The sequence below is a fragment of the Eptesicus fuscus genome, chromosome 10, assembly GCF_027574615.1.
Source record: "Eptesicus fuscus isolate TK198812 chromosome 10, DD_ASM_mEF_20220401, whole genome shotgun sequence".
NCBI classification, from domain to species: Eukaryota; Metazoa; Chordata; class Mammalia; order Chiroptera; family Vespertilionidae; genus Eptesicus; species Eptesicus fuscus.
In genome coordinates this window covers 75,985,040-76,008,105 of record NC_072482.1, presented here as the reverse complement: position 1 = coordinate 76,008,105, position 23,066 = coordinate 75,985,040, and the positions used below count along the sequence as shown (strand labels likewise).

At 37.5% G+C, this 23,066-nt stretch overlaps 1 protein-coding gene and 1 pseudogene across 1 annotated transcript in view; one reads left to right on the top strand and one right to left on the bottom strand.

Annotated features, from left to right (window-relative positions):
* Window positions 1-22,623, top strand: part of EYA4 (EYA transcriptional coactivator and phosphatase 4) — a 44,323-nt gene extending 21,700 nt beyond the window's left edge. Inside the window, exons 8-14 of the mRNA XM_054722000.1 lie at window positions 1,791-1,880; window positions 9,793-9,851; window positions 9,959-10,119; window positions 12,793-12,907; window positions 16,746-16,867; window positions 19,061-19,161; window positions 22,543-22,623. Of these exons, the coding sequence (XP_054577975.1) occupies window positions 1,791-1,880; window positions 9,793-9,851; window positions 9,959-10,119; window positions 12,793-12,907; window positions 16,746-16,867; window positions 19,061-19,161; window positions 22,543-22,623 (729 nt within the window). The remainder of the gene's footprint in view (window positions 1-1,790; window positions 1,881-9,792; window positions 9,852-9,958; window positions 10,120-12,792; window positions 12,908-16,745; window positions 16,868-19,060; window positions 19,162-22,542) is intronic.
* On the bottom strand, window positions 5,795-6,152 carry LOC103283867 (10 kDa heat shock protein, mitochondrial-like; annotated as a pseudogene).
* Window positions 22,624-23,066: the final 443 nt, after the last annotated feature.

The following is a 23,066-nucleotide window of genomic DNA, read 5'->3' as shown; positions in this document are numbered from 1 at the left end:
AATGATCCTGACACTGGAAGACAGATGAACCTAGCAGTAGCGTCAAAGTAGAGTCCTCCTTACTGAAGGACACAAGATCAGGATACCATCAGGGATATGAACAATGCATATCTCTTTTCGAGAGGAGAGAATATTGAGCTACGAATTCTACAGAAGTCTCTGAGGAAGAGATGTAGACAATTAGAAAATTATGCTGACATTTAACATATTCTTATTGTCCTTTCTTTCTCTTCTCTAATATCAAGTCTTGGCTTTATTCAACACACCTTAGTGACCTTTTTCTTTCTTAGTTTAGCACTCAATTCCTATTCTCTAGCTCTTAATCACTACAGAATATGAGGTGGCACTCACTTCAAATATATTTATACTCTGGTATGTCCCCCTCAAAGCATTATGGAAGGAAGAAAGGGAAAAAATTGGTTGTTGCAGCATAGGTGTAGAATGAGGAGGGGCTTCTACTTGCTAAGTGAGGCAAGTTCAGGGGTGTATATGAATACTACTGGGCCTAACCTGGATTGCATATTTTACCATAAAATTATATAAAGGTAGCATTACATTTTCCCAAGTTAAAATACATTTCTTGAAATGTCATTTATTAGACCATTGAAAACACAAGTTTGGTACTCTCTCCTTAAATTCTTACAATCTGGCTCCTGGCCCAGCCACTCAACCCAAATCACCCTCTGAGGTCTTCCAAAAAGATTTCTCAGCCAAACGAATAGTATTCTTCTAGACTTGTCAGCTTTATTCAAACCCGTAGTCTCCCTACTAACATTAGGCTCATTCTGGCCTCAAATTCTGAGGGTTTATTCCATCTAGGTTTTCTATTTTCTGTATCTTCAGGGTCATCACTATAGTAGTTCTCTTTAGAGATCTTTCAAACTTTGATCATTTAAGCACCATGTTTGAACATGAATTACTCCCCTAGCCCAATCCCTAAACCCTCCTTACTTTTTAGTCTTTCGCCTCTTGATGCCAGGCTTTCAACTGTAGTTGGTCATGGTAAAGTACGAACTCTGGTCTTGATTCTCAACCGCTTGCTACTGTGTAACATCTTGGTTTCTATAAACAAAAAATAAATCACTTGACTCTTTACTAATCCCCATACTTTCATTAAACTTCTAAGTGTATATATTTTCTACATAGATTACATCTACTCAATTAATAATTCCTTTCGTTATCTTCAACCCTTCTCTCTTTATTCCTAGTCAAATGCAGGTTAGACCAAACTATACACTCATGCAGATAAATATTGCCTGTTGATCAAAATGAAGTTCATAATTAAGTGGTGGTTTCACCATGCCCCACCAGCTCTTCGTATCCTGCCTCCAGGTGACATTGTCTGCTCAAGTCCTGCAAACATCCAGTAGACCTACTTTTCTCCCAATCCTAATTCTTATGTATCGTTCTTTAAAGGAAATCCTTTCTTATTTTTAACAAGTCTGTAGCATTGTTCAGTATTCCATCCAAATACATTTCTCCAAAGGACTGTCCATGGGGTATATGTAGACTGGATCCTCTCATGAACATACAGATTTATGTCAAAACGTTCCCTAGGTCATTTTTATGTTCATATAAATTCCTATAAATTCACAGATGCGTCTGTATACTTATTATGTCTTAAATGAACCCTTTGGAAAGATACCTTTTCAGGTAGTTGGGAAATCTTTTGAATCTTAAGTAAAAATCTATGGTCACCCCACCCCCACAACAATATGCACTTAAAGTATGTTTAATAATAACTGTAGTTACTGAAATTTTACCTCATTGTGTGTGTACTTTCTTCTCAGGATCCTCCCATGGCTGTAACCCTTGGACTCCGAATGGAGGAAATGATTTTTAATCTTGCTGATACGCATTTATTTTTTAATGATTTAGAGGTAAGAATTTTAAAAGGTAAGAATAGTTGTATCCAACTATTAAAATGTTTAAATGGTTTCTATAACACCAGATAACCTCAAGAAAACTTAAAGATAGAAATTTAGCATAAGAGAACAGTAAAGTTCCTGCCAAGAGGAAAATTGTATATATAAATGCAAACAAAAGCTAAATTTAGTTAACGAATTATATCTATATACTGGCACATAATTAGAACAAAAATATCTCAGAAGATCTGCGTGTGCCCCTATACACTACACTGTTCCTCATCCTGTTAGTGTCTCAAATACAATTCATGTGCACTTTTGGAATTAGCATTAGCTTTTTCGGAATATAAACCAGGACACTCTTTAGGTTAATCACCAGACAGTAGTCTCAGATGCTATTCATGGTGCTAACATGGGTCATTACATTTTGTAGATAACCTGACACCTAATTTTAGACAGCATTATCATTCCTCATTTCCTCCCCTTTCAGATGAAACACTGCTAGAGCTGTTTACATTGCACATCTGACTGGTTTGATTGCACTTATTTTATCTTGTTTTCTTCTAATTTATCTTTCCATTTCCAACCTCAAATGAAGAGAAAGTGAAACAACAACAAAATGAAAGGACCCAAGGAAAAAATAGCCTCAGAATAGCTGAATAGGTCCTGTAATAGGTATATAATCTGGGTGTTAATGATCTGAGTCATTAGGCATTCAGACAATAAAATTTGAAATAACTGAGTAGCTTGGGCACTGGACCAGGAATACTTCCCAGTCAAGCACCACAATGCTGGAAGAGATTTCTCTTTCTTTTTTTAAATGTCATATTTAAATTTAGTTTTTTATCTCATGATTTCACAGTAGAGTAAAAATGTTTGTCTATATTATGAATGAAGAGGGAGATTTTTGATTGCTGAATCCTCCCCACTTTGTGTTCAACATTTTTTATTGGGCTTTCCATTAAATAATTAACAACCTCTAGAAATTAATATGTTTACCGCATTATTTTTGTAGAGGTGGAATTGTAGGGTTACAAGCATAAAAAATTATGTCTATGGTAACTGCTAGCTAAGTGGTAGAACTGGGATTTGAAACTGTGGAGTCTGGCTCCAGAGCACATACTTCTGCCCCCATACCCTGCTGAATTATGCTGCTATAAAAAGGAAGGAACTCCTACCATTTGCAACTGCTTGGATGGCACTGGAGAGCATTATGCTAAGCGAAATAAGCCAGTCAGAGAAAGATATATATCACATGATCTCACGCATTTGTGGATTATAATGAACAGCATAAACTGATGAACAAAAACAGATCCAGAGACAGAGAAGCACCGATCAGATGCTCAAATCTCAGAGGGAAGGGAGGGGAGGTTGGGGATAAGGGGGAGAGATCAACCAAAGGACTTGTATGCACGCATATAAGCATTATCAATGGACGCAGACACCAGGGGGGTGAGGGCATGAACGGGAGTTGGGTGGGGGGTTTAATGGGGGAATAAGGACACATATGTAATACTTTAATCAATAAAGAAAAAAAAGAAGTGTGTGAGAAAGAAAAGCCAAGATAATCAGTGTCTTCAATGAGATTTTTTTTTAATTGCAAGGTTTTAAAATCCAGTTTTACTCACAATTGAGACATAAGAGCAAACATTGTGTTGTTCAGTATATCCCATAAACGAATGAGCTGGAAACTTGTGTAATAGCATTTTGTTGTATTCTCTTCAGTGAGTCACTGTTTTTACTGAATAATAAAATTATTGTCTGTTTAAAGCAATTTCTTTTTTTTTTCTTTAATGGACAATAGGAATGATTAGTATTTCTAGGCATGTGTTTCAGTTTTATTATAAGAAATAATAATCACCTCTCTAAAACCTGATTTAAAGTAATCTTACTACTGATCCCTGTCTAGTATACAGAATGATTTTATATATACATGATAATAGGAAACACATTTTAACCTTTTTGGAACTTGAATTTTTATATAGACTCATAACTTCTTAGGTTGGTTTTTCTGTTGGTTGAAATAGATTGGCCTCATTATAAAGAGAATTCTAAGATTATTAATCCTTCCAAACCTGTAAAAAAACAAAAAAGGAAGTTTTATGTGGTTTTATCCAAATTTCATAGTTTTTATTTTATTTTATTAATTATTTTTTACTAGAAATAAATGGACTAAATGACCCATTAGCTATTTTACTGGCACATTAGAAGACAGATGGAATAAATTTGCCATCCAACTTTTAACAGAACACAAAAGAAAGTGAAAGTAGCATATAATGAATTTTCAAATACTTTTGACATGAATATTTGCATATCACAAACATGTGCTCAGCTATGATGCTTTAAGCATTTTTATTTTGGATTAGATACTATATAAAATATTTTTTAAATGCCTGGCAAGATCTCTGGTAGAAAAATCAACTGAGAAAACATTGGTATTGACTTTCTTTCTATGATTACAGCTTTTTAGTTGTATTTAGAATGTGATAAAAATTGTATTTGACTCAAACACTAAAACTTAGTATCCAACAATCCTGCATTTAATTAAAAAAAAGTGATTGGGTCTCTTGCATATGAATTGATTGAATATTCATACATGCACACAAACACACACACACATGCACACCACACACATGCCCCATGTACACATGCACATTCAGACAAAGTGCCCAAGGAAACTCAAAAGCTTTTCCTGACTTAAGTAAGATAAATACTAAAACTAACAAAATCTAAACAATGGGTTTCAAGATCGTTCAGTAGAGTTACATACATTTCCACTATCCTTCCGCATCTGATTTTGAAAGTCAATTTTACTTTCACCCAATTTTTTATTTCAGTAAGCCTCTTCTAAGCAAAGATTGTTTTGGGCTTCATCACTGATATTAAGCTATTTTTGTTTCTGACAAACAGGAGAATTCCTCAAGAGAGTAACTCTATCATTAGCCTGTTATGGTCCCTCCCTCCACCCTTGTGTATTTAATCTCTCAAGGTTTCTTTTCTTAACCTAAAAATCTAATTTGAGACTGAAATCCTTCAATAGATACTGTATCATATGTAGTAAGTAGCAGCTGCTTTCACATAATTCTTTAGAAGACACACATTTAAATCCCGCTAATAGACACTTCTGGACATCCTGCCCAACTGCAGAGAAGGCAAATGTTCACACTACTCCCCTGAAGAAGAGAATGTTCTGTTTAAATACAGTGTTATTTCAGTTAGAATAACTTCCAGAAAAAAAGGCACCAGGGAGTTCTGGCTCACAAAAGTGAGAGAAGACTGCTGTGGATTACAACTGATAAAGATCAGCGACAACATTGCGGTCATCTTATAAAACAAAATTAAAGAATTTAAGATTAGTTCCAGAATTATCCCAAATGTTTGAGTTCTTATACTGAAATTTGTTAAAAGCAAAGCATTACATTGTTTTTAGTATTTCATGTTTTGGCCAAGATGATTCCTGCAAATTTCTCCTGAGTGAAAACTAATTGAAGAACAATTATTTTGATTTTTCTAAAAATGTACTTGATTGAAATTCAGGTTGCTTTCACTGCAGTGTAATTCTCAGGCAAGAGTCCAAAGTCAACAAGCATAGCTAACTAAGCATAAATTTAAAGGGAAGTTCCATTTGGAAAAATCTCAAACATAACTTCAAATATGGAGCTCATGGCCCAATAAGTTTGATATACTGATGTCCTCAGGAGTAAAAAAAAAAAGAGATTTGGGGCAAAATGTATAAATTAATCATGTGAGTTAATACTTTAAGTGTCAGAGGAATTTCTCTAAAAATTAGGATAAGAGGATATTAAATATAGAAATAACATCTAATTGCCAGGGTAACTAAAAAAATTTCCTCCAAACTTCTTTTGGATATTATTAGTTTATTGTAAAAGAGACATGGAAATTATTTACCTGACGAAAGATTTTAGAACTTAGGTGGAAATGGGCAACTTCACGTGATGCCATTTCAATGGTGTTTTAATTGAGTCTTCATACTTACCAAGAATGTCACCATCTTTAAATAAGAAGTAATCCTTGTCATCTAGAATTACTTTGCTGCCTCCATATTCTGGGGGAAGAAATTTATTTCCAACTTTCATGCTAATTTGTTAAATCTTTCCACTCTTTCTTTTAGAATTCAAAGAGCTACTACTGTTGCTTGCAGTACTTTTCCCTGAGATTTTTCTGGAAGCAAAATGCCCCTTTTGGTTAAAGTTTGGGCTGTACTCCTTGCAAAGAATACTCAGTCAAAATGAGGCTTAGAACCGTCCTAAGTGCCTGTCCTGCCATGCCTCTCGTGACCTCAGTTCTTAGCTCGTTCTCTCACCCTCCCCTCCACTCTTTTTTATTTATTTTTATTATTTTTTATTTAATATATTTTTATTTCTTGTCTAAAGTTTTATATATGTCTCCTTTTTCCCTGCTTGACCCCCCCCCCCCACAGCCATTCCCACCCCAGGCAAGCCCCCACCGCCCCAGTGTCTGTGTCCATTGGTTATGCTAATATACATGCATACAAGTCCTTTGGTTGCTGTCTACCCCACCCCCTGCCATTTGTCTCTGGATCTATTCTTGTTCATCAAATTATGTTGATCATTATATCCCACATATGAATGAGATCATGTGATATTTTATCTTTCTCTGACTAGCTTATTTCACTTAACATAATGTTTTCCAGTTCCATCCATGCTGTTGCAAATGGTAAAACTTTCTTCTTTTTTATAGCAGCATAGTATTCCATTGTGTAGATGTACCACAGTTTTCTGATCCACTGATCTGCTGATGGGCACTTAGGTTGTTTCCAAATCTTAGCTATTGTAAATTGTGTTGTTATGAATATAGGGGTGCATATATTCTTTCTGATTGGTGTTTCTGGTTTCTTGGGATATAGTCCTAGAAGTGGGATTACTGGGTCAAATGGGAGTACCATTTTTAACTTTTTGAGGAAACTCCATACTGTTTTCCACAGTGGTTGCAGCAGTCTGCATTCCCACCAGCAGTGCACGAGGGTTCCTTTTTCTCCACATCCTTGCCAGCACTTATTGTTTGTTGATTTGTTGATGATAGTCATTCTGACAGATGTGAGATGGTCTCATTGTTGTTTTGATTTGCATCTCTGGGATGATTAGTGACTTTGAGCATGTTTTCATATGTCTCTCGGCCTTCTGTATGTCCTCTTTCTCAAAGTATCTATTTAGGTCCTTTGCCCATTTTTTGATTGGATCGTTTATCTTCCTTTTGTTAAGTTGTATGCGTTCTCTGTAAATTTTGGAGATTAAACCCTTATCTGAAATATCATTGGCAAATATGTTCTCCCATGCAGTGGGCTTTCTTGTTGTTTTGTTGATTATTTCTTTTGCTGTGCAGAAGCTTTTTATTTTGATGTAGTCCCATTTGTTTGTTTTCTCCTTAGTCTCCATTGCTCTAGGAGCTGTGTCTGTAAAGATATTGCTACAACATATGTCTGCTATTTTGCTGCCTATGGAGTCTTGTAGGATTTTTATGGTTTCCCATCTTACATTTAAGTCCTTTAGCCACTTTGAGTTTGTTTTTGTGTATGGTGTAAGTTGGTGATCTAGTTTCATTTTTTTGCATGTATCTGACCAAATTTTCCAACACCATTTATTGAAGAGACTGTCTTAACTCCATTGTATGCTTTTGCCTCCTTTGTCAAATATTATTTGAGCATAATGGCTTGCGTCGATTTCTGGGTTCTCTGTTCTGTTCCATTGGTCTATATGTCTGTTCTTGTGCCAGTACCAGGCAGTTTTGAGAACAGTGGCTTGGTAGTATAGCTTGATATCTGGTATTGTGATCCTCCAACTTTGTTCTTCTTTCTCAGGATTGCTGTGGCTATTCGGGGTCTTTTTTTATTCCAGGTGAATTTTTGGAGAGTTTGTTCTAGATCTTTGAAGTATGCCGTTGGTATTTTAATGGGGATTGCATTGAATCTGTAGATTGCTTTGGGTAGTATGGACATTTTAATGATGTTGATTCTACCAATCCATGAACAGGGTATATTCTTCCATTTGTTTATATCTCCCTCTATCTCTTTTTTCAATGTCCTGTAGTTTTCTGAGTACAGGTCTTTTACCTCCTTAGTTAAGTTTATTCCTAGGTATCATAATTTTTTTGGTGCAATGGTTCCCCTCCACTCTTGATATAACTATCTTCTTACAGTTCTTACCATCTAGAATATTATTTCGTATCACCATAACTTTATGTTCAAAAATTTAAATAACTGCCCAGCCAGGGTGGCTAAGTGGTTGAGCAATGATCTATGAACCAGGAGGTCAGGGTTTGATTCCCGGTCAGGGCACATGCCCAGGTGGCGGGCTCGAACACCAGTTGGAGGTGTGTAGGAGGCAGCGGGTCAATTATTCTCTTTCATCATTGATGTTTCTATCTCTCTCTCCCTTTCCCTTCTCTGAAATCAATAAAGTTTTATTTTTTTTAAATTAAATAACTGGTACTTCTGTCAATAATGATAACATGTCTAGACTTCTGCCATTTATTCAACAAAGAATCATTGAGTGATTACTCTGTACCAGATTGTGCCTTTAGTGGGGGTATATCCAAGTGACCCAAACATCCCCTCTGGGAGTTTCCAGTAAGATTAGCTTTACTGAGCCTTCTCTTACCTGTGACTATAGGTAGAGATTTATTCAAAATTTACTAAACCCATAATTTATGTAAATCCTATGAACCTTTAAAATTAATTCACATGTATTTTCAACTTATGTACTAAAATTGTATTGACTGGGCTAGTCATTAAGGTTTTATATATATTTTTTAAAGCCAATGTGGAAAGCTAGAGATGAAATAGCAAAATTTCACTATCGGGTATTTTCAGGTCCTATAATAAATAAAAATAATAGCTGGAAAGCTTTTTCTTTTTACTATGGCATCCTATTTTCAAAGATTATAATTTTTAATTGTTTTGAATGGTAAGCATTATGTATACAGTCAGAATCTATGAGTAGGACAAGTAATTTGAGGAGGGAAGAAGTCCAAGAGGCTAAAGCATATTTATTCTGAGATTAGTATCCTAGGCAAATTTCAACCTTTGGTCAGATACTATTTCACTGGAACTTTGCAGATTATTTTAAGATAGAGTAAGTAAAGCACAGTAAAGAAGAACTGAATTCTTATCCAGGAAAGTTACCATTTGTTCTGAGCACACTACAATTTAAATCAGGCCAATTGTTGGGTGTACGTACCTACACTTTATTTTCCTCTGATTTTGTAGCACATTGGATGTGGTAATTCTTCATTATTTCCCTTTTACTTTTTAAGTATTTTTTTAGTTTAAAGATTTTAAAACTTGAGCAAAAGAAAAAAAAGAAAATGTCACCTTCCATGGTTATTAGCTTTTTTCCTGTATTAAAAGACCAGGCCTTTTACAATAACACCAGCGTGAATTCTTTCATGGCATCCATGGCCCAGCACAATGTAGGAAGTCATAGAAATCTCACAGAGCACCTTAATCACTGAGCCCCTCTGTTTCCGCTCAACAAATAATAAATAATAGTAACCACCCGAGGTGCTCAGACCAAACAGTTCTGTGTATCTTCAGGTTTAGCTTGGCTTCAGTACTTAAGTATGCACAGCAGAAATGGAGAAATGGCTGAAAGGAAACACCAGTGATTATTATGAAGACTCAAAAGAGAGTTTCTTACCAATAATATTAATACTACTATTATTTTTTAAATTGCCCACATGTCATATGTTCTCGGACTCCTTTTTATTGCATTCTTCTGGATTTAGATTTTAGAGAGTAGAAATGGTGCCATTTCTCAGCAGGAGAGAGTGGGCAAATACTGCCATCTTCTGGCCATGGCCTGATCGAAATGGGAAGATGGGAAAAACATTTAAGTATTGTGAAAAGCATCATTGGAAAAACAAGTAACTTTTCCAATATTTTTAACAGGAGTGTGATCAAGTTCATATAGATGATGTCTCCTCTGATGATAATGGGCAGGACCTAAGGTAAGCCATGCCTTTTAGCACGCTATTTCCTACAGAAATTCAGCTATGGAGTTTTTCACATGTAATTATTTCTTTTATCTCTTTTTAATATATTTTGGGTGTTGCAGTACCTACAGTTTTGCAACTGATGGCTTCCATGCAGCTGCAAGTAGTGCAAACCTTTGTTTGCCAACAGGTGTAAGAGGAGGGGTTGACTGGATGAGGAAGTTGGCTTTTCGTTACAGAAGAGTAAAAGAATTATACAACACCTACAAGAACAATGTCGGAGGTATGTGTGGCTTTTTAATTCTAATAAAGGCACTCTAGATAGAGATAGAATTTGAACTGTAATTCTATGTTCCATGTTAGAGATTGGCCTACTATGAAATAAGTTATCAAGAGCTCATGCTGACCTACATTGAGCTAAAATATTAAGTTTCTTAGAGTGGGTAGGGGGGTGGAGACCTGACAGCAAAATAAAATGTGCAGCTCTGTCAAGGGCATTGGGAATTCGTTATTCCCAGGTACTTAGTCAAGATTGACAGCAGGACATTCAGTTTACCTTCTTCAGCTAGGACGCTACCAGTGAAAACCAGGCAGAGGGACTGATGGAAGCAGAGGGAAAACCTGTTTAAAGACGAGAGCTCCAATCATGGAAACAGAGTTGTTAGCAAGCATTACCTTGCTGGAATCCTACCAGAAATAAATATAAACAAGTGCTTTTTTCATTTTGATAACTTTAAGAAGTCTATTTTATCCTTTTAAAAATTGTATGTTATCTGACTATGTCTTTCCCATGTACAGTGTGAACTATGATTATCATGGTTTTTAAAAGTTCAAATACTTTGAAGGTAATATCTAAATCATTTTATATTCATCCACATATTACAGATGCTATCAAAACCTGTGACATCAGCCTGGCTGGTGTGGCTCCCTGGTTGAGCATTGACCTATGAACTAGGAGGTCACGGTTCAATTCCCTGTCAGGGAACATGCCCGGGTTGTGGGCTCGGTTTCCAGTAGAGGGCGTCCTGGAAGCAGCCAATCAATGATTTTCTCTCCCATCATTGATGTTTCTATCTCTTCTCCCTCTCCCTTCCTCTCTGAGATCAATTTTAAAAATATATTTTAAAACCTGTGACTTTAAAAGTAAGATCTTGAATGAGCTTCTCAATATCATAAACCTTGATGAGCTCTACTATTAGGATCAATTTTAGGTCAAGATCCTAAGATTAGCCATGAGGTCACATAAAAGGTTTCTCTCAGGGCTTTGTTTTTCTTTTTTAAAAATGAAAAAGAAGAATGATGAATAAACCAGAATTAAAGTGGAATGATACAACCAAATATACTTGTGCATACTATACATATGTATATGTATATCCACATACATGTCATTGAATACAATATAGTAAATAAAATGTTTATCCATATTAAACACACCTATACTCATCATGAGGGTAGAAGTGTATGTCCATTCACCTATATCCTCAGTGCCTTGCTAGCCTTAAGATACATAACAGATGCTCAATAGATACTCAGTAACTATAAAAGAAGAAGAAATACAGACCCTACACAATAATGTTAGAACCAAAAGGAAGCTTACATATGGATGACCTTCATTTCCAAATAAGCAATAGGCCCTTGCAGGCTACTGACTTGCCCAGGATTTAAGGAGGGCAACTCAGGTTTCCTATTCATTCTAATGCTCTATATAAGACACTTTGTAAAATCAAGTAAATAAGTATTCTATTTAAAGTCAATTGTGGGTGCTACGTTTAACTTTAAAATAAATATCCTTTTGGAAAATCTGAATTTTTATCACCCATGTATGTTACTATTTCCTTCTGGAAGAGTTTTATTAAAATTATTTCAAAGTTAACAAGATTACTAATAAATAATCGTATATCTTAAAAAGTTTAAACAATGGCATGAAAGTTCATTTCTTTCTTTTTTCTTTTTTTTTTACAATTGGAAATCTTGCCTTTATTTTTCATGGTTGTAAACACTTTGCCACCATCACAACTTTTTGTAAATATCATAGTTAGTGGCTGCATATTGTTCCATCATAAGGCCATGACACAACATATTAATTTTTTTTTCCTTTCTTTATTGATTAAGGTATTACATATGTGTCCTTATTCCCCCATTGCTGTGACATGTTAGCATCTCTATATTGGGATAAGGACTATGTATGTGTTCCCAGTATTCTGAAATACAATTAAAATAAGAAATTTTTCTTTATAATAGATTTACATGATCTTGTTTTGCCATAAAAGGAAGGACTTAAGCAAAAAAAATTAGCATGCTTTTTTTCTTATCATAACATCAACATAGTTTCAACCATTGTCTGTAACTGTGTCATAGATTCAGGATTTTCAACACAATTTTTAACTTGTCATAAAACAAAATATTTCTGACAGCTTTAGTACAAATATTAGAAACATTCTCTAAGCTACATGTGGTAATGCCATCATTACTGTTTCAGAGTGGTAATGATTATGGTTATTAAGAAGCTATACATTTTCAGACAGCCAAAGCATTTGAGGTATGGTAACCCTTACATGAGGCTGGTAGACCCTGACCTCCCCTCCAGACCTCTTGCATCACAGCCTTGGAGTGGGACCCAGGCAGGGGAGTGGTCAAAGCTCCTCAGGTGATTAGCATCCACTGTGCCAGATTCAGTGAGGGCAGAAACTGGGACCCGTTGCCCACTGTTTCATGGTTACATCCCAGTGTTCAGCCCAGCACCTGATATCTAGAAGTTGTTCAATAAATACTTATGGAATGAATGAATGGATAATCAATTCTGAAATGAAGGATAATGCTACTATAAATCAGTCTCTCTCTCAATTTCTGATATAGGCTGGAATAAAAATTATCTAACCTAGACAGAAGGGAGACCAAACTAGGTATTCCTGGATAATGTTCATCTCTTGACCCTGCCTTGCTTTTGGTGTTGCAGGACTGCTTGGCCCTGCCAAGAGAGACGCATGGCTGCAGCTAAGGGCCGAGATTGAAGGTTTGACAGACTCCTGGCTAACAAATGCACTTAAGTCTTTATCAATTATTAGTACTAGGTAAGTGGTATTGTTGCAGTTTCTATATATATTGTATTAAAGGTATAGTCTTACTGGCACAACATACATAAATAGGTTTTACTTTTCTAGACTATTTTAGTATTTGAAGGGACCTAACAATTCACTGTGTCCAATGATTTTCATTGTGTGTGTGTTTTGGGGTAAAGGATGAGGGTTGCTGCCTCTCAGAATAACCAGGAGATCCCATCTCTCTACCCTTCTCTCCTCATAACCACTTATCCCTACAGAAGATCATGGGATTTCTAATTTTTAAAAATGGTATCACTGTTGGTGACGAAGTATAGGAAATGATGGCAAAAATAAAACAGCACTGTCTATACAAAGAGTGGATGTTTTAAGTCTTTATGTCATTGTAGATAATATGCATGACTGAAATACATCAAAAAAATGAAGAGAAAAGCCTAGCCGGGGTAGCTCAGTAGTTGAGTGTCAACCTATGAACCAGGAAGTCATGGTTCGATTCCCGGTCAAGGCATATGCCCAGGTTGCAGGCTCAATTCCCAGTGTGGGGGTGTGCAGGAAGCAGTCGATCAATGATTCTCTCTCATTATTGATGTTTCTCTCTCTCTCTCTCCCTCTCCCTTCCTCTCTGAAATCTATAAAAATATATTTTTTTAAAAAAAGGAAAAGAAAACTCTTGAAAAAATTGTAACCTTGGTGCTGTTTGAACTAAGCTGTGAAGTACTGACTTGTTAATGTCGATAATAGTATTGAATAGATTTATAACTAGTTGAACAGCATGTGCATGAATGCTAATGAATAAAATAATGTAAATCTGGAAGTCATAGCTAGCAAGGTGAGGGATGAGTCTTTGTACTATCCTATTCCTTAGTTTCAATTCTGAGTAAGATGAGTAAATAAATGCATGCTTAGCAAATTGTGGATAACATACAATTCAGGGGAAAGAGGATATTTGGGCTGGTTGAGTTAGCATACAGAAAAACCTTGGCAGGGTAGAAGGAGAGTCCAATATTCGGAACATGGAAGTGAAGGAGTGTGTCAAATTCTGTGCCCGGTTCCTAGGCATGGGCCATGACCAGCAACTGCACTGATAACAGAAAGGCTAAGTGGGGAGGGGAAGGGCAGTGGCCCCCTGGGTCAGGCTGGGGAAAGCCAGGACAGAGTGCTCTGCTCAGTTCTGGGCACCACATTCCAACAGGCTGTGACATATTTGAAGCCTCTTGTTTCCAATGGCCAGAGGGTTTAGGCTGTGGAAACCACATAAAAGGAACAGTTGGAGGGAGGAACCACAGGGTTTAGTCTGAAGAAGAGTCATGTGTGGAACAATAATACCAATTCAACTACTTGAGACGTTAGGCTGAAAACAAATTACATTTCTCTGTGTCTGTGAAGGAGAGAATTAGGACTGCTGAGTAGGAATCCTAAGAAAGAGGGTTCTTGCTCCATGAGAGGAAGAATTGTCTAACAATTGGAGGTTGCTTTTATGATGAGACTTGCTGCCCTGAGATCTCTGTAACTGGTGACACAGAGACCAAAGGTCAAGAAAGCTGGGGGGTGAGGATTTCTGAGGCCCTGAAATTCTGTATAAAACGTAGTGGAATGTGTATGTCTCTGGGGAAGAGTTCAACAGCTTTCATTATTTCTAAAAAGAGGTCTCGTAGATAGTTAAAAACCAAAGGTTATGAAATTACTAGAGGCCTGGTGCACAAAATTCGTGCACGGAGGTGGGGGTGTCCCTCAGCCCAGCCTGTACCCTCTTCAATCTGGGACCCCTCAAGGGCAGTCGGACATCCCTCTCACAATCCAGGACTGCTGGCTCCCAACTGGTCGCCTGCCTGCCTTCCTGATTGCCCCTAACCGATTCTGCCTACCAGCCTGATCACCCCTTAACCACTCTGCTGCCAGCCTGATTGATGCCTAACTGCTCCCCTGCCAGCCTGTTTGCCCCCAACTTCCCTCTTCTGCTGGCCTGGTCACCCCTAACTGCCCTCCCTTGCAGGGTTGATCACCTCCAACTGCCCTCCCCTGCTGGCCATCTTGTGGTGGCCATCTTGTGTCCACATGGGGACAGGATCTTTGACCACATGGGGGCAGCCATATTGTGTGTTGGAGTGATGGTCAATCTGCATATTAGATAGGATAGAGGCCTGGTGCAGGGGTGGGGGCCAACTGGTTTGCCCTGAAGGGTGTCCTGGATCAGGATGGGGGTTCCCTTGGGGTGTGGGGTGACCTGAGCAAGGGGCCTGTGGTGGTTTGCAGGCCAGCCACGCACCCTGGCGACCCAAGCGGAAGCCCGGGTATCTGGAATTTATTTACCTTCTACAATTAAAACTTTGTAGCCTGGAGCGGAGCCCAGCCTCCTCCTCTCTCTGTGGCTGCAGCCATTTCTGTTGGGGTTAATTCACCTTCTATAATTGAAACTTTGTAGCCTTAAGCGGAGGCCTGGGCTGGCCAGGATGTGCAGAAAGCTTTGCTTCCTCTGTTGCCGGGGACAACCCTGGCCGGCTCTCTCCAGCTCCGTGGCTGCCGCCATTTCTGTTTGGATTTGTTTATCTTCTATAATTGAAACTTTGTAGCTTGAGTGGAGGCTTAGGCCTGCAAGGGCAGGCGGAAAGCTTGGCTTCCTCCATTGCCTGGGAAACCTTGCTCTCTGTGGCTGTAGCCATCTTGGTTGGGTTTATTTGCATATCTGCTCTTGATTGGCTGGTGGGTGTGGCTTGTGGGTATAGCAGAGTTAGGGTCAATTTGCATATTACTCTTTTATTAGGTAGGATTATATAGATTCTATGTGTGTTATACATAATCCAATTATATAGAGATTATTATTGAGGCCAGGTTTCTGAAAATTAATATAGAGAATGTTTTACAGCCCTCACCAATATGTATTAAAAACTCATGATACAGACTATCTAACAGAGAAAGGTCCATAGCTATGTGCCGTATGATTCCCGATTTCACAGGTGTGGCTGTGAGCCCCTCCAAGTAGGATGACACAACATTCCATAGAAGGAGGACCACCATCTCCTCTTCCTGGGTCTCTGCCTCACAGCAGTCTCCACTCTCTTGGCGTTTCCTTTTTCTCCCCACCTCAGTACTACCATGAAAGAAATAGCTGTAAATTGCAGAATGAGAGACTCTCACTCTCAAAGGGAGGACCTTTGAAGAGGACAAAACTTTGGCCATTAATGCAATTGCCCTTTATTGTTGCTGAAGAGGAGCTTCAGGGATTCAGCCCTTTCTGTACTAAATAAGGATCCTCTCCAGGTTTCCTTCTTCAGGATCCATCATCTGTGCTATTTCTTGTACAAAATCCCAAAACTCCTGTCACCCATCCTATCACCCTCTTTCTGCCTATGTCCTCTACTTTCCCAGGGTCTGAACACACGGGGACTCAGAGTCTTGTCACCCTAACCAACACCTGCTCTGGATACATTTAAAACTTAGAGTTAGGCCATCCTCCCTCTCATAACCTTGGTTGCTAAAGGCTAAGGTAGGTATTCTCTGAGGTTCCACAGGGACCTGATGAGACAGTTATTACAGAACACATCTAATATTGCTGGTGTCTTATTTGCATGTCTCTGTATCTATCTTGTAATCCAGAAGGGGAGAAAAACACCCCATACATCCACAACTTTTTGACCACTTTCTTCTATTTCCCCACTTGGGGATATATTTCTAGCATTTGCCATTGTGCCTGCCATGTAATAGGCACTTCATAAATAACTGTTGAATAAATGGTTAGATTATCAGGTGCTTTTTACTATGGAATTGAGACGACAGTGATAGTTTAAAATCTGCACTCATAGAGACTATTTATTATTAGAAAACAAATATGTGTATTTCCTCCCTGTCTTAGGAGTAACTGCGTAAATGTCTTGGTAACGACAACGCAACTGATCCCAGCACTTGCGAAGGTTCTACTCTATAGTTTAGGAGGTGCTTTCCCCATTGAGAATATTTACAGTGCAACTAAAATAGGTAAGAAAATTACCTCTAAATCTGTATGAAATGTGTTCACTTCTGTGTTTGGGGATTTTCTTAATGCGAGTCTCTGCATGATTCTCTGGGTCATCAATTTTGCTGTTAGAATATCAAGCACATTTGGATAGCACTCAAATGACAAAGTCCCCTCCAACTCATCTTACAAATGCAAATTTTATAAAACCTGTTGTCTGAACCCAGCAACTGGGTAGTTCTGACTCATTTTATTATATACATACTAAAGGCCTTATGCATGACATGTGTGCAAGAGTAGGCCTTCCTTCCCCTGGCTGCCGGCACCAGCTTCCCTCTGGCACCCAGGACCTTGGCTTCCCTGCAGCACCTGGGACCCGGGCTTCCCTTGCAGCCCCAGCTTTGTTCGGAAGGTCATCTGGAAGGATGTCTGGTCTAATTAGCATATTATGCTTTTATTGTTATAGATATATTTCATCGTTGCACATGTTTTCCGAATAATACACAGTATCTCTATCCGTGGCATTTAATATTTTATTTAACATGGTACATAGTATTTTATCCTTGCATATGTAATCTAAATCTAACATAAAAATACTATTTTGTCAGGGGAGTGTCAGATGGCTTGAACTAGTGTCCTTAATTCCAGAAAAAAAAAATAATTTCATGAATTAGAAAACGTAATTGGAACATTCATAACACATGAATGGCTAGAAACCCACATTTCCAAAAATGTTCAGTAGCAATCAAAGGATGACAACCTTGCTTATTTGGTTAATATCGATTTGTGGAGTCATCTTTTACTCGAAGTGCCCTTCACAGACTAAGACTTCTAGTAAACTTTCAAAAACAAAACTTCATCAACTTCTGCCATCCTGAAAGAGTTAAAGAAAACAGTGCGTGTATTCTCTGTCTGTCAAGGAAACGCCTGGGGAAATAGATGGGTTGGGTAATGTGCCCTGAAGGTCAACAAACTTAGGCTCTGGCACCTCGACAAGAGAAGTTCAAAATCCTAAAATCCCTTCCCAAAAATAACCCGCCCCGGCCTTGCAGAGTTTTGATATTGACACAGGCAAAAGGAGCCGTCGTTGCAGCTGTTTCGGGAGTGCAGGGAAAGAGAGCCAGTCTTTGAAAAAGTAAATTTTACATTGTCTTAAGCACTGCAGTTCAGAGCCCTGATCTCAACCCCATTCATTTTTGCATAAATGTATGTATTTATGCTAGCAGGATTAATATATAGAATTTTGCTTTATGAAAAATCAAATAATTTTATACCAGGATAAGCATTTCTTCTAGTAAGGATAATATTTATTTATTGGCCAAACTATTTCTAATTTTTAATCTGAAAAAAAATCATTTTTATATTTTCCTTTAAGTTAGTATTTTTTGGAACTACCAGATTAAGAAAAAGTACAGAAGTAACCATGACTACATGAACATTCTGGGAGTGAAAATCAGAGAATAATGCCAAAGTTATAAAACTGAAGAACGAGTAGAGATCCTGCGTGGTGGTATTCCCATAGTGCAGTCAGTGGATATGGAGTCACCAGTTCTGTGGCCCAAACAGCCCTCTTAGTACACTTAATCTGAGCAGACTAGCTTCCAGCCACTTGAATAAAAAGTTATATGTTAAGGTAAATCCACATGTTAGTATATTCCCTCTTTCCTTATAGGTGAACCTTCAATAGTTCACAATAATGTTTTCAGCTTACCTGTCTATACTATTTAAAATTAACTGGCAAAAGTGATACATCAAATGAAAAGATAAATGTTAAAACTTACAGTTGCTTGCAAGGATGTTCTATATCCTTTTGGTGGAGTGAACAATACTAACATTTTCTCTGGGTCAAATGCTTGACCCTACAGCTTTTTTTGAAGCACGGAACATATTTGTTTGATAATCTGCCCCCAAGTAAAGACTTAAATTGTTCAAATATATTTGTTGATTTCATTAACCCAGAGGCTGTAAGCTAGTTTTAAGTGATTGATGTTCAAGAGAAATTAACTTGCCACTTTATATGAATCTTTAGGTTAATGAATGCAATGGCTGGAAGAATAAGCAGTGCATTGTTTTTCAGGCAAGGAAAGCTGTTTTGAGCGTATAGTGTCCAGATTTGGCACTAACATAACTTATGTTGTGATTGGAGATGGCCGAGATGAGGAGCATGCCGCTAACCAGGTAACTTCACTCTGAACTTTATCTCATTTATCTTCCAGGAAAAGAAAGTTGCTTTGAACGAATAATGCAAAGGTTTGGCAGAAAAGTAGTATATGTTGTAATTGGGGATGGTGTAGAAGAAGAACAGGCAGCAAAAAAGGTAACCTGTCTCAAACAATGTTGGTGTGATACTTCTAATGCAAGCTTTTTCGTTTGCATTCCTGTAGTTTGGCCCAATGGCAGCTTGATAAGTGATTTCAATTTATAGCTGCGAAGCAGTAAGAGCATGAGAAGGTCAATACTTACATTCAAATAAACCATTTGGAGTCTAGCATTTTTTTTTTGCCTGAAATTTGACAGGAAATGCAGGAAAATTTAGTTATATTTATGTGTGTGTGTGTGTGTGTGTATGTGTTAGAGAGAAAGAGAGAGAGAGAAGAGAGAGAGAGAGAGAGAGAGAGAGAGAGACTGATATAATGGTCTATAAGATGGGGGGAAATAACCAATTTTAAGCACATGAAATTTCACAATATAAAGAAGTTTAATGAGCTTCATAGAAAATCATGGGATTCAGTTCTTACCCTTTTCCCCATCCTCTCCTATGCCATATGTTCCCTGTGTGTGCCTGGTAGCAAGTATGCTCCCGGATGACAAATGCTGAGGGTAGATTTAATAGCCGAAGGAGAAACTGTTGTGAGAAAATTTAATAAGCGCTACTGGAATGAGATGTACTATTCAGATCCTTTTGTGCCAACAACTTGTTGTAGAGACTTAGAGGCAACATGCCTCACATCTTCTAGAAGCGTGTTGTCTATTTTGGTGAGCCACTGGTACGTGATTGGAGCCAAGCAGCTGGCTTTGAACATATTCAGAAGTTCTCCTAGGTCCTAGGTATTTAAATAAGCCTTTTCATCTGGCCCATATTTCTGAAGAAATCAAGGCAGTTAAAAACCATTAAATGGTTGGTCCAAGTTCAAAAGAGGAATGATACCAGGATTGGCCCAGACACCAGACTGTCGGTCAACACAACAGAGACATACTGCTTCCTTCTCCTGAATGATAGCAAAACTATCATCCAGCCAGGACAACAGTGATATAATTTATAAACAAAGCAAAATGATGAATTAATATTTGGAAACAATGACACATCAGCTTATATTGTTTCAATAGAAAGAATGCTGCCCTTTTTATCCTGAGGAGATTTCAAATCATCATCAATAAAGCCTTCACTAAACACTCCCATGTGCTGAAATGTTTACCTGATCCCCCCCAAATCAACATAAACAATTTCCTAGAAAAGTTTAGAGTTTTCATAAAAAGAGAAAGGAAATGATTTGTGTGTGTAGTCAATTCAAATCAAGCAAAATGGAGAAAGAGTAAGAGTTCCCACTTTAGAAGGTGTGCTGACGTGTTGGCAGCCATTTACACTCAGAGAGCCTGTGCAGGCTCAGCCTCCCACAGAGGGCCTGGGTCTTAATTAGCAGTCAGTGACCCTAGAGAGCAACTGGCCAATGGACATTCTGTATGATGCGTCAGGGATGCAGCCTCCAGAAATGCAACTTTCATTGCGGACTACTATTTAAAATCCTTCCAGTCACACACAGTAGAAATGTCTTCTGGAGTCTGTCTGTGTCCTGAGTCCATGCTGTTTTAATCTTCATGTTGATACCACAATAACACACAACAAATAGCAGTCAGTGCAAGCCACTACAAGTGAACATTTTACATGTCTTTTAGCCTATGTGACATTCACATATATTTGGGTCAGGGCAATAAAATTCACTTTTCCAAACCAGAAACAGTATATGCCTTTGAAAATGAAAACTTACACCCTAGTTGTTTATAGCATGAAAAGTAGATTTGGTGTACCAGTTTATTGTGACTTCTGCTTTACACCTAAAACTTCAAGAGAAAAAGGATGACTCCAGGAGGATGAGAACCTCGGTCAGAATGCTATTTCCAAATGGTTGTTTATGTAGGTACAGTTTTGGTGATGGTGAAGGCTTATAATTCTATTTTGAAACACAGGTGGTTGGTTTCTCTAGTGACCATAATGCATGCTTTTCTTTGAATGTAGCTGTAATCGCATGTGCAGAAATACTAAGTACTGTTTTATTATTACAAATAGATCTGAGCTGAATGGAAAAAAAATGTAATTCTAGGTGAATTTATGTGTTTAATTTGACCTAAAAATATAGAGTTTTTTTGTAAAATGAAGAAGAAATTTCAAAGTTTAGGAATAGTGATGTGGTTGCATTCCCCCATAGAAATATATAATACAAACCATATTTGTAATTTTAAATTTTCTAGAAGCTGTGTTTTTTTAAAAAAGTAAAAAAAACCAGACAAATTAATTTTAGTAATATATTTTAATCCAATGTATATAAAATATTATGTCTCAACTCATTACAAATATGAAAATTACTAATAAGATGTTTATATTCTCTTTTTTTACATTCACTATATATTTTGAACTGGACAAGCCACATTTCATGTGCTCAATAACCACATGGGACTACTGGCTATCCTTTAGACAGCAAAGAATTATGTAACAATAGTGATTCTTATTTTAATGATTAATTTTATAATAAAATGTATTCTTCATTTTTTATACAACTGTATTTTCATTATACAAATTAATATATAAATATATATTCTATAAGATGCCATCATCCAAAAATTACAAGTAATGCTTTGATTTTAATTGCTCTAGGACAGTGTTCCTTTTTTTCATTCTCCACAATGGAGTTATTTTATACATGTTTTTTCTGAGCACATCCCACTATGACATTTTAAGCCATCACAGATACCAGATACTGGTATATTTTTGTAGGGCCACAAACCATTGTAATGCCTAAGGATTTTTTCCCCAGAAGAACCCTTTTTTGTCCCTTTGCCTGTTTCTCCCCCAGTGAAAATGATTGCAAGAGTGCTTTCTCTCAATCCCACACCAGTGAAATAAATTGGTCAACTCTATGGACTTAAACCAGTTACTCCAGAAAAGTAAGAGAGTTGATCATCTCCACATTATTTTCTACCTTATATAGATCAGCTTCGAATTATTTTTTACATAGAAAGGGACTCACTCTTTTCCTCTCAGAAAGACAAAAGACCTTGGGCTCAGGAAGTTTATCATGTTTAAATTTTGTTTTTAACTGGGCGATGGAACTTTAGGAGTGAGGTAGTGATTAAAATTTGCTTTCCATCAGCCACATAGGATTTTGATGCCCAAATTGCTTTCCCAGATGCTGCTGTTGGTAATGATACTTTCTACAATAAATAGTCAACTACCTAAGAAACCTCTATATGTACTTTTCCTATCATCAATATCCAGTTCAGATCTATTTCTCTATTATTTTGACAATGTCATACTGATGCTACCAAGCCTTAGAATATGATCATCCCTCTCCTAGACTCCCTTCCTTGAACCTGGGTGGACTCCACATCCTTGTGTGTATGGCTGCTTCACTGAGACCATAGTTATGATCTCTCTCCATCCCTCCCCCTTCTTTTTCCCGTCCCCCCTCTCTTAACCACACAGCACAACATGCCCTTTTGGAGGATATCAAGTCACTCAGACCTGTTGGCTCTACATCAAGCACTGGAATTAGAGTATTTGTAACTGTGTTCTCTAGCTGGAGATCCGTTTTTTTATATATTTCAAGTACACTGAATTTTATGTGTGATTCAATGCCTCTGGCTTTACACATATAAATTGTCTTAAAGGATGAAATCATATTTGGAATGAAAATTCCAGAATGAAGAATTCAGATTGCTGAACGGGATTAAACTTTAGTGCTACAGAAAGGAAGCTCTATGGTCTTATATTTACAACTCTTTAATGGTTTAACAAAACAAAACAAAACAAATCTGTGGAGGTTGCTGGTACACACCGAATGAGTCCTAACTGGAATTAACAGTTTTAGCAAAGAACTCTTACCCTGGCAAAGCACCGACTCGTGCTCCGTCTGACAAGGTGGTGTTCAACAACATTCCTCACAACTGGAGATCTTCTCAGCCCTGAGGTTTGAATCTGACTTTAGCCTACCTAGCCCAGAAAATCTG